Genomic DNA, 12671 nt, shown 5'->3' with positions numbered 1-12671 from the left:
GTCCGCCCCGGGACAGCCGCTCACCACGACGGCCCGCGGCTGATTCTCTCGGCCGCAGTCACCAGCTCTCCACACTCACTCCTGCCGCCGCTGCTGCCGCCGCCGCCGTTCGCTGTCGCAAAATCGAGGTTCGTTTTGCGGCCGCTCCCGCTTGACGGCCGCACAGCCCACCGCAGAGGGCAGCCTCGCGCCATGCTGTGTGCGGCACGAAAGCCCAACCCCGCCCCACAGGTCAACCCCGCGCATGCGCACCGCGACATCTTCCCGATGGGAGCTGCAGGGCGTGCGCCGCTGAAGTAATCCTCGCGGCCGGCCACGGGAGCACGGCGTTGCTCACAGCGCATGCGCGGGGTGGGCAGCGGCTGACGGGAGCCGACGGCGGGACAATTGAGTGCTGAGGTTGCGGCGGGGCTGGTGGCTGAGGTACGGCAGAGGGTGGGAGACCGGATGGAGGGGCCCTCGGCTTCTCCTGGCAGGGCCGGCGGGCGGAAAAGCCGGCTGGGCGCCCCCAGTCCCTGTGCTTGCTCTCAGGGAGACTATTCCTTCCTGACACTTCCCGGCTGTTACCGGTTGGTTGAGGCGCGCTGTGGGGATAATAGCAATTTGAATAGCTTTTGCATTTGCACCCTGCTCCAAATCTTTACGATTACTACTAATTTAAAGAGATTTTTCGCTAATACTGATATTCAAAGCGATGCGCTCACCGTCTGCAGTTTAACTGCAGTTAACCCTGTGTCGCATCTTTGTAGTTGCTTACAAAAACCCCATCTAGCCTTATAATCTGTGCCGAGAATGTCTCTTCAAGTGTCTAAGAGAGCATTCTTAAATATATGTTAAATGTGCGCCAAGATAGGTAGCATAACTGCCTTTAACAGGACTCGGTGCATGCAGTATTGAATCCAGTGTATAAAACTTTTTAAAGCTCTTTGTATATGTATTTCATTTTGATGCAGCTGTTCAGATGCCTTTAAGGAGAAAAATACTGCCGAATGCAACGCTTGCAAAAGCAGATGCATTCATGAGATGTTGTAGGCTGTGGTTTCATGGTACACTTAATTTAGGCAAGCCAGGTTGCTAATAAAGGCAGGAACAGCACTTTTCTCATGATACTTTCAGCTGCTTTCCTGCAACCATACCTAATGGTACTGCGAGTACAGGGTGATTCAACAGATCAGTGTCTGGAAAAGGTGTATTTGCTTGTCAGCTGATCTACTTGTAATGTGGAGGCACTCCTTGCCCTTCCTACACCTACTCTGATCCTATCTAAAAGACCTATTGTCAATCATTTGTTGCACATCTATAATGGCCCCTTTCCTGTATAGTACTGTAAAGATACAAAAAAAATAAGCCTTTATTTTTTTTATTTTTTTAAAAGCTTATATTTTGAGGTCAAAGAGCAATGTATGGCTGGAAGTAATATTACGTTTTAAAAACCACAAAACCTTAATGGCTTTTTGTAGTTGCAGTTAGGTAATACTGGTAATATTCTTTTTAAATTTAATGGGAGTGAAGTTGCTGAATTCTCTAGGGTCATAGCTTTAAATTTCTTACTGATTTGCAAACCACCTAGTGTGTCTATTTTTGTGGTTTAAGACCAAATGACAGTTCAAAGTCCAACTGGATTCGGAAACGAAAACACTTTAATGACAGATACATGCAGTTTTTGAGTTGCACAACTCCACTGTTCCAACGGAGATGTGACAAGCTTTAGAAGTTAAGGGGGTAGTGTTAGTGTAGCTCTTCAGGCACGCTAAGCAGTCCTCATGTGGAGTTGTGGGGTGACACCTGGGTTGTCTTCCCAAGTGACACCATGCATTACAGGATTGGGTGGGATAAAGAACTTGTTCAAATTCGTATAGCTTCTGAAGCTGGCTGTGATCAGCCCCGGCACTTGCAGTCTGCTCCTCTGGATGGCTCTTGACAACTTTGTAGCTTTCACAGTGACTATCTGTTGCTTATACTACAGGTCTGCTCCTATTATAACAACCAAGCTACTCCCTTATTGAATAGGGTTAACTAAAGTTCATATGCTAACACTGCTGTCATGTAGTCCTCATTTATGTGAATTGCTGTTGACACAGACAAAGACCTCTTTCGTTGTTTTTTTTAATAACAGCCACGATGGAAGTGACAACAGTTCAGGCCATTTTGCCGTGGTTTATGTCTAGTAACAGCATCATATATATGCTAATTGTTCGGATATGAAGGAGATAGCAGTACTCACGCTAGTGTCTGCCTGTTCGCAAAGCATCTTGACAGTGCCACTACTGTGCACATCTTGGAAAGAAAGGTTGCTGTGCCCCAGTAAGCCACTGGAGTGCGGGGTAGCGTCAAAAAAGTGCAGGAGCACCCTGACTGCTTCAGGCATGAATTTGTTGTTCATTGTGTGCTAATAATGGGCTTTTCAAATTTGCATTTTAAGTGTTTAGGTGATCAGTTATGTTTCAAGTACACCAGTCCTTTTTATAACCTGGTGTAACTTTGTTAAGCAGTCCTATGTTACACATCTCCAGAGGATTTCTTGCTATTGCAAACCTCATTATTGGTTTTTCAAATTAAAAGGGAAATGTTCAACTGCAGAATTTGCTGTAGTCAATCTCTCCTAGTACTAAAACAATTCATTGCAATAATGCTACTTTATATAAAGTTGTACTATGCTTATGAGTTAAGATTATTTGAAAATCTTTTATGCTGTCTTTTATTTTGTTTTAAAATAGTGCTTATATTGTTATCTATGGATGCATTTTTATGTAAAGCCTATTCTGACTACAGTTGTCTTTATCTGCTTCCTTCCTTCCTCTCCACCCTCTAGAGCAATACAACTAAATATGAGGCGATCAGCAGCTCCAAGTCAAGTGCTAGGAAATTTATCCAAAAAGCCAAGGTTCATACCACCAGGAAAAAATAGCACAGTTTGTCTCAAGAATGAAACTAAGGAGATGGACCAAGAAATTAAATTGAAGGAGGTAAACTGAACAGTGCACTGAAAAGTGTATTTGTTTGTACAGTGTTTTTACTAAAAGACAGCATTCAAGCTCATTATGAATAATCTCTGTTTAAATGAGTCTGTTTGGAGTAGATTTTGATACCTTTGCTTTTACTATATTTGATCTTGCTTCTTGGGTAGATTTCTGTCACTCCGTAAAGTGGATGTAGAATGTTTTTCAAGTAAATTAAAATAATCAGTAATGAGCACAAATGCAGTTCTCAGTGTAGCTGGGGTAGGGATTGCATCTTGGCCTGGCCTTTGTTGGTATCAAATGTTTGAAATGCTTTGGCAAAAGCAGTTAAAAACCAAAGATACTCAGTAATGAAATTTCAGTACATGAAGTTGCAGTTTGCTGCAAGGAAGTTTCTCTTAAAACCTTTAAAATGACCCAAAAAAAACCCATCACAATTCTTATTGATTTAATCTACAGAAGACTTCTATTAAATTCAGTTCATAAACTACATATACAAATGCTGTTTGGTATCGTGTGCAAGTGATTTTTGTTGTGAGCACTGGAACGCATATATTTATGTAGTATTGTTATGTATGTATGTCAATAGTTTGATAAGGAGGATTAGTATCTATTGACATCCCTTCTCATTTTTCTTCATTTCTCTTCAACTGCATGAAGAAAATGCTATTGTGAACTTTTTCTTATCTATCTGCAGAAGAGAAATGAGGACCAGAATCAAAATGTAAATTTTATACAGTCTGTGGAGTCAGCTGGAAAAGGAACGACTACCAAAGCATGTTTCATTGTTAATAAGAGTAGCATGGTTGAAATGAAAACACCAAATACGCCCAAAGCTGGTAAGATGCTCTTTCTTATTTACTGCCATCTATTGTGAGAGAATTTTAAAGCTGATGAATGCTACACTACTTAGTAAGCTTTTACGAACTGCTAATATAAGGGTTTTGCAATGGTGAAATTATTTGGTGTTCTACTGGGTAGAGAGTGAAAGAAATAAATTATTATTTTTTTTTAATAGAAAAGGAAAAATGTTGATGTTTTAGAAGCCAGCTGGTTGCAGTGGTATTCAGGTGTGCGTCTTCCAGAAGAATGCTATGGCCATTTCGCTGTAATTTACAGTATTATTGAGAGGAGAGTCGGGATACCTTAAGTAGTGGAAAAGTGTAATTTGGAGACTTTGCTGGCCTCACACAGAGGATGCTTACCATTCAGAGTGCATTCATGGGGTTTTTCAGAATTCATTAGGGTTTCTCTTCAGCGCAAAGTCTGAGCTATTTTCTTCAGTGTCTTCAGTGGACACTTGAGGTTCCAAGCATAGGCTGCTAACTCTAGTCTAGCATCAGAGCAGAAAGGGGTCTGTCTCTTCATGTGTGTGCACTTACTCATTTGTTACTCCCAGTAATAAGCATTACTCTAAAAAGCTAGGTAGTAAGCACTACAAAAATACTGAAGTTTCTAAACTAGCAAATGCATTTTGATGGACCCAGGCAGTATACATGGGCTCCAACCTCTCCACTTACTGGCACATCAGGTACCTAGGTCCTGTGTGGTGGTCCAGTTCTAGCTGCTGACATTACACTTCCATGCACAGAATACACTTAGATGCACAGAATAGAGTCCCTTCATCCAGCAAAATATTTAGAAATGTAGTTTTATAAGAAGATGGAACAGCTTATGGCAGTAGAGTGCAGTGCATTGCCGGACAAGCATATTGACCAGTCACCTGTTAAAAGGTGTCTGCTTTTTTCCTTTTATTTTCCTATGTTTGTTTCTCCCTGAACCACCTTCTGTCTGTCCCTTTTCCTTGTTCTTTTTCCTTCAAAAATCTCATTAGAAGCTTTGTGCAATCTCCAGATGCCCTTTCTAGCATCTTATGAGTTCCAGGCTCCACTAGGCAGCAACTCCCTTCATTCTGTAAGGTTCTCTGGAGAGTCCTTCGCATTGACTCTTCTTTTGGGTTTCACCCCCAGAAAATGGGCTTATTGGTCCCCTGCTCATCCTGTGAGAGGAGGCTGACGTTATCATGTTGTGACCCAGAGTTTATGCGCTGTTTGTAGATCTAGAAAATTCAGCCTCCTTGTCTGTCTTGGTGTTGATGGACCTGAGTGACTCTGGGGGGTTAAGTGTCTTCATTTCTCACTTTTCACGTGCCCTGACCACAGATAACAGTGCAGGGATGTTCTGTGTTGTGTGAGTGCAGGTGTATGACCTCAGGAACTTAGTGCATCTTGAAAGTGTTGCACTTGAACTGAGTTGCTAACCATGCTGGATGAAAATCATTCCTCTTGGAGCCAGCTCAGGCATTTCAACATCAGTCTTTACAGTTAATTCACTGTTTCCTTGTAATTAATTACATAGAAAACGATCCTTCTCTTTGGTTTAGGGTTCACTTAATTGGTAATACTTTGTGTAAGTATGGAGTTTTAACAGAGCATTTCATGACTACTTATCACCTTGATTCCATAATGGTTGGAATTGTCTGTCTTAAGGGTGTCTGTTTATCTGCTGCATGCTGTAACTTCCAGTTCTGATTGAAGCTCATACTTACAGAAAATTTTCTGTGTATATAGGATAAGTTGTTTGAGTGGTCCTGCTTCCCTATAGGTACATCTGAAAAATTTGTGCCTGATGGTTCTGTCTTAACAGTGAACTTGAAAGATAACTAGAGGAGTAATTTCCAAAATAATCTGGGAAACGGGCTTTTTTTTTGCAACAAAAAACATTGTGAAGTGGAAAAGATACTAAATGCTTTTTCAGTCTCATGAATTCTGGGTGCAGCTGGTATGGGCTTTCTGTGATTGCTTTAGAAAAATAACCAAAAAGTTATGGAGTGAGACTTGGTGTTTCTATTGATGTGCTGCTGCCTTTCTGAGTGACTGAGCAAGCCATTTTGTGCAAAGCCTTTCTATGTTGTAGAATGGGGCTAACCCTGCAAATCTTTGAAAGCTGCGATGAAATGTGGTATAAAATAAGGGTATCTAATGTCAATGTTAGTATGGTCATCAGGTTCACGGGTAATGCAACTGTCCATCAGGCTCTGCTGCATCTTAAGTAATTTCTTAATAACTGAAATTTTCCAAGACAACTTCTGCCCTTTACGTCATGTTTGTCTGCTATTCATTACAGCTAAAGTAGCAATTACGTACATTGTGTAAAGCATAACCTTCTTTGTAGTGTGAAATGAAATTGTTTTGTCAGAGCTGGTTTTGGTATAAAATTCAGAAGTAATGGAAACCAGTTATGAAAGCCAGAGTCAGTTTGGGGTTTTTTAATAATTATTAATACTGTAATGGAATTATATCTGACTGCCAGACTCTGCAGCCAAAGAAGACTTCTGTGTTAAAGGGGCATTAAAATAAAGGGCATTAAAATAAAGATCGAAAAAGTCTGTGTGTACACATTATTATGGTTTATTGTATCAATATCATTTAATGCAGATGATAAACTGTTAGCTTTATACCATTCTCAAAGCTGCTGTGTTTGGATTTCCAGTGCAGCAGTGGAATGTGTAAATAAATCCCCCTGTTTCCATTGATATTCTTGTGAAACACCTGTGGACCATTGGACAACTGCACTGTTCCCAGAGCTAATCTTTCTGAAACCCAGCCCTGCAAATGCTGTGCATTCTTTCAAAAAAACCGTGTTATCTGACACACAGTGTCCATTTCCTGGAACAGACAAGTAAAGTTTTGATCAGATAGCATCAATCTAAAAGTTATAGTGTATCTCAACAAAAATACTTGCTTTTCCAGGCTTCTTTTCAAAATAAACTTTTCTAAAATGTCATTAATAACAGTACAGTGTGAGGGACTGAAATTCTACAAGAGTTGAGTTGTTAAATGAAACTTACCTATGTGTTGTAATTTTAAGACATTTTGAACTGTAAGATACTGAACACACTGTTCCACAGGCAATTTGCTAATCATGATTCTAAGTTGTTAATACTGGAAAATGATGTTTTTCCATAAATACACATCTTTGTAGGAAAATTAACTTTACGACTGCTTTTTGAACCTAAGGGGCAAAGAGCACAGAAGTCTCTTTGCTATCTTTGTTTTGTATTCAGAATACAGTAGCTGTTGACGCTGACTACAGATGTATGGAGGGGAGGTAATCTACTTGACATTGTCATTAGTACTTTTTCTCACATGCTTCCAGAGAATTCTATCAGGTAAGTCTGTATGCTCTTTAAAAATGAAAGTTACTTTAACATTTCAAAACTATTTAACAGTAACTGAAAACAGAATTATAAATGTGTTTGGAAGGATATTATTGCAGCTTTTCAAAGTGCTTGGTTTCTATTTTACCTCATTACATTCTGAAGACCTATAAGCAATAACAAAAAATTACAAATGATTTGAATTTGAAGAAACAGTGGACAGGCAGATCACTGAACTATACTTAGTATCTTGGCATCAGAGAAACATGGTGGGATGGCTTCTATGACTGAAGTGTTGGAATGGAAGGTTATAGACTGGGAGGATGAAGACCTTAGGCCCAATGTAGGAGAGGATCAGGTTTGCGATCATCTTATGAACTTGAATATGCACAAGTCCACAGGACCTGATGAAATTCATCTGTGGGTCTTGAAGGAGCTGGTGAATGAAGTAGCTAAGCCACTGTCCATCATATTTGAAAAATCATGGCAGTCAGGTGAAGTTCCCAACGACTGGTTGATAAGAAACTTAACATGAGCTGGCAGTGTGCGCTCGCAGCCCAGAAAGCCAACTGTATCCTGGGCTGCATCAAAAGGAGCATGACCAGCAGCTTGAGGGAGGTGATCCTGCCCCTCTGCTCTCGTGAGACCTCACTTGGAGTATTGTGTACAGTTCTGGTGTCCTCAACATAAAGAGGACATGGAACTGTTGGATCAAGTCCAGAGGAGGGCCACAAGGAAGATAAGGGGTCTGGAGCACCTCCTGTATGAGAAAGTTTGGGCTGTTCTGCCTGGAGAAGAGAAGGCTGCTTGGTGACCTCATAGCAGCCTTCCAGTATTTGAAGGGGGCCTACAAGGATGCCAGAGAGGGACTCTTCATTAGGGACTGTAGTGCTAGGACAAGGGGTAATGGGTTAAAACTGAAACAGAGGAAGTTCAGGTTAGATGTAAGGAAGAAGCTCTTTAATGTGAGGGTTTCTACACATATTCTGTGTGGAAATGAATAGCTTTTTCACCTGCATACTTAGACACAGTATTCTAGTTGGACTGAGATTTCATTGTTTGAATCTAATGTAGGTGAACAGAAATGCCGGATATAGAGTTTTACTATGTTTAAGCTCACCTGCTTTTTGGTTCAGGAGTACTCTGGCTTTCATTCGTCACTAATACCTGTTAATGCATCTTCCAAGAAGAACTTTGTTCAGAAGTTAAACACTATCTTTGAGCTAACAATCAAGACAGATTGTATTTCACAGCAGGGTTTGTGTGTTCACCCTATGCTTTTCACCATATGTTTTTGATGTTTTCCATGCCCGTATTACTAACTGTATTTATTATTTGAATATATTTTCTCCAACTTCTCCAGAATGTTAATGTTTACTGAATTCATTGGTCTATAAGGTTTAGATTATGCTCATTTAAGTCAACTTCATTTTCATAATAGGAATGTTTGTTGGCTGCTTTAGCTCTCTAGAACATTGTTGCCTGTTAGTCTGATACCTCTTGTCACTCAATATGAATAAAACCTCTCTTAATCAATTAATTTATTGTAAGAGGAAAACCACTTTTCATTCAGTTATGACAGTTGCAACCAATTGCCCATCACTTTTAATCATAGGAGTAAAAAATGTTGTTTTCAGAATTTGCCACTGTCCAATTTTAGTCTAACTGCCTACTTTTGGTTTCTAGATAACACAGTTGAAAACATTCAGGCCTGACATCTCATAATGAAACGGACATGTGTAAAAGTAGAAGTATTTGTTGTAATTTTTGTTATTGCAGGCATTTCTATTATTGCACTTCACAGATGGACCTGAGTAAGATATTCCAATCAGGTGTATTATACTACCTGTCTATTGTAGTGGTGGAGCTGCATGTATAGCTGCAGGTCAGTGGGCCCTTAAAATGTTTTTGGAAACAGTTGGTAAAGCAGTTGAGTCTTTGAGTAAATGTTACCATCTGTGGCTCTTAATTACGAAGTGCACCTTAGTATGACTGTGGTGTTATTGGATGCCTTAGTGCAAGTAATTTATTACTGCATTGTTTTAAGTTTGTAAATTTTGTTATACTTACTCAAACTACTCAAAAATTCCTTTGCTACCTCTGTGATTTAAAGTGACCTCCTTCTCCCTGCCCAGCAGTCAATGTGCTGTGAGTAGTCTTCTCACTTAGACTTATGTGGTTATTTAGTTCTAGATGGCTTGTGTTTTCTGCTCTGCAGCTTTAGGACTTTTTGACATCTCCTGAGGACAAACCTTTGCTTGCTCTTTCTTGGGATGCGAGATGATGTCTTCTACTCTGCTGCTGGCATAAGACCTTCCCTAGCCTTTCCTCAGCTGGTTATACACACTCAGAGGTTCCCTCAGCTGTGCTCATGCATTGTTTACAGTTATAGATGGAGATGGTAAGATAGCAAAGCAGGGAACAGCATTTCAGTGAAGTAACTTTACTACTGTAATCTTAAAGTGTTCAAAGCTCTCAGGACTTTAAAAAACCAAAACAAAATGAGAGGCTCTTTAGTCTGACATTGCTTGTTCTCTTGACTCCTCAGGGGTTTGGGGGTTGGTTGAGTTGGTTTTTGCCTTCCTCTTCCTATAGATTCATCACTTTCTCTGTAGTGATGACCAGAACTACGTACCAAGCAGAACACTGTGCTCAGGATCTTCTGTGCTCAAAAGCACCAAATGCAGCAGCCATGAATTCCCTAGTTCTTTAGCTTTAAAGTCTATCAGTGGAAAAGCCATTATTGGCTTGTAGCAATAGTCAGATGTGCAGTCAGTTTTCATAGACTGAAAGCAAGCAAAAGTGACACACCAGCCTGTTGGAGAAGTCCCTATCTCTAATGAGTATTGGTTGTCTTCAATTTGGGCTGCCCACCAGCTGAGCAGTAAGATACCTTGTGGTAGTAGAATTAGCAATCAAGAGTGAGATGAGAAGAAGGAACTTAAACCAGCTTCACCACCAAAGGCAACATATGGTGTAATGTGCCATGACTGCAATGCTGCTTTCTTGGATAGTGTAGCCATCTGCAATGCAGTATAATAGGCTGTTGTAAAGCAAATCCAGACTTGTGTAGTTCTGGTGTGGTATTTCCACAGTTAGTACAACAGAATTTATAATTTGATATGATCATATCTCACTGTCATGTGAATAACCAGGCTTTATGTAATGACAGATAATATAACCAGGTTATTCACACGCTTGAGAAAAGTGCAGTGAATTGACAGTGAGATATACCTTCCATTTTTCCTAGTTCAGTGTGCTCTGATACATGTATTTGAACTAATGAGGTAATGAAGGAAAGGGGAAGGAAACCAGAAATCAGAAGGTTATTACGTGGTCAGAAAAGAAAGAAAACCAGAGTTATATTAGATGTAAAACATTCAGTGACGTCTGGTTGACCCTTTTCACACAGCTTATTGCCTGTGGTGGGAGCTCATGCTCTGCCCTGAGTCCTGACCTTTTGTGTCTATGTTCTTTGGGGTGTTATCCATAATTTGCATGCGAAGCATAAAGAGGTGTTACCATGATAATGAGGGATGTGTTTTAGTGAGCACATGTGCAGTTCCACAGTTGGGGTTCTGAGAGGGTCCTTTGGGTGGTGGCTGTCCCTCATATTGTGCCCCAGCCTTTGAGTCAGCATTTTTCACAGTTCTGGGGAGGCTTATCAGCTTTGAACAAGGGGCCTGAGTGATCCTGCATACAGTGTCAAGAGCCAACATCCTTGTTCATTTCGTTTGCGGTAATTCCTGCAAGGCCTCCCGTGCTCGAATGCAAATGTTATCTGAGAGAAGTTCAATTTCCAGGCTCTCACATCATGACAGCACAACTAGACTTCAGTCCCAGCTTTTGGCCTTGGGCCTCAAGTTTTCCCCTGAAACAGAAGCTCTGTCACTATATGACTTTCCTAAAATCAACACGATAATGATAAGATGGTTATCTCACTGTCTTCACATATCCACTGAGCAAAATTAGAAGAATGGAGATAGCTGCTCCTCTGTCAAATGCAGGGAATAGATTCGGAGAAAACTCCTGGAACAAACTCGCCAGCAGTTTTCAAGTTGACAAGCAGGTATTCTCTATTGTGGCTCCGGGACACGCAGATTGCTCCTCCTAACGTGTATCCCCGTACTGCTACACAAGCCGTCCTTATATAGTCACTGGGCATACATGCATATTCATGGAGCTATGCATGAATTACATAATTTTCCAGAAAGTTTCCCGCATGCATACAAAAATGTGATGGTGGTCTTCAAGGGTCGTTTACTTCTTCCAAGAATCTTCCTCACTTCTGGCAGTCTTTGAAGCACCGGCTTAATTAACATTACAGACATAGCAATCATCCTGTCCTTCGATTTACCAGTTAGTTTAACTGCTCCCATCCTGGACATTTGCTAGTCCCCGATACTCCCCAGTAGATGTTTACACCAGCTTAATGGGTTCATTAATACCACAAACATAGCAATCCTCCTGTCCTTCTACTTACTTAGTTTAACTGTGCCCATCCTGGACATATGGTAGTCCCAGATACTCCCCATCCCCAGGTCCCGTTTTTCTGTTTTGTTTTTCTTACACTTTTTGTACTAAGGTCCTAAGGACTTAAACTATGTCAGCTACCTTCAAGCACCTCATTTATTTTCCATTACAAAGCCATCAAACATTAACGTTACTTAGAACTGATTACATTTTGTGCTTTTGTGCCTCTTTGTCTCAGCTTTCCCTTGTCCTCCCCGCCCCCAAAGCAGGACAGAGGTTTAGGAATGTTTAGAAATGATTGTGCAGGACAAAGGAAAGGAGGGGTCTGAGATTTGGGTACAGCAAGGATAAAAGCAAGAAAGTGTAAAATTGATGGTGAAAGTGTTGATGAAGATGAGGGGGAAAAAAAAAAATCAAGTGAAATGAGAAAGCCATTTGAAACAAATTATCTAAAAGTATTTCTAAAAATACTTTGAGTATTATATACTTTGTATATATTATACTCTGCTGAGAACAGGTATAATCCCTGTAACTTCCAGGTGAAATTGTCTTGCAGCTTTTGGCTCATGAAACTTTGTCATCTTCAATCCTCTCCTTAATTAATAATGCCTGCAACTCTTAGTTTTGGGAATTACCCATGAAACAAGCGTCCCTATGAGAGACCTTTGGAGTTTAAAACTTTCTCACTCACTCTTTGCCTCAGCAGGCTCTTAAGACAGGCAGATCAAATGACTTGGCACTGTCTTGCTGTCATGTCAGTAAAGAGGACTATATGATGACCTAATGGAACTTTTGCTGCCATTACTACCTATAGACGCTCTCAAGTCATCTTATGCAGCTGCCAAATCCATTTGCAAGAGTGAGCAACTGCCTCAGTACTTGCCAAATGTTTCTGCTGCCAGTCTATTCAGTGATGTGTAACGTACCCCATCCTAGCTGCTGAATCTTTTTACAGTTTCTCATAAGCACAGGGGCACCAGGGTTTCACTTCAGCTTTAATTCAAATCTTGCAGTTGCTCTGTTGTTCTTAAGCTTTTCAGGCTCCTGGGTGACGGCAGATGCTAAACCCAGGTCTCTGC

General features: G+C 40.7%; 1 protein-coding gene across 1 annotated transcript in view; it reads left to right on the top strand.

Moving 5' to 3' along the window:
• The first annotated feature begins 296 nt into the window (after positions 1 to 296).
• RAD54B (RAD54 homolog B) overlaps positions 297 to 12671 on the top strand; it is a 64863-nt gene continuing 52488 nt past the window's right edge. Inside the window, exons 1-3 of the mRNA XM_057403010.1 lie at positions 297 to 423; positions 2813 to 2966; positions 3658 to 3799. Coding sequence (XP_057258993.1) covers positions 2829 to 2966; positions 3658 to 3799 — 280 coding nt within the window. The 5' untranslated portion in view covers positions 297 to 423; positions 2813 to 2828. The remainder of the gene's footprint in view (positions 424 to 2812; positions 2967 to 3657; positions 3800 to 12671) is intronic.

Source organism: Pezoporus wallicus, unplaced genomic scaffold (genome assembly GCF_028554395.1).
Source record: "Pezoporus wallicus isolate ANWC-B61680 ecotype Strahan unplaced genomic scaffold, APGP_CSIRO_Pwel_v1 contig_2456, whole genome shotgun sequence".
Taxonomy (NCBI): domain Eukaryota; kingdom Metazoa; phylum Chordata; class Aves; order Psittaciformes; family Psittacidae; genus Pezoporus; species Pezoporus wallicus.
This window is presented reverse-complemented; position numbering and strand designations above follow the sequence as displayed.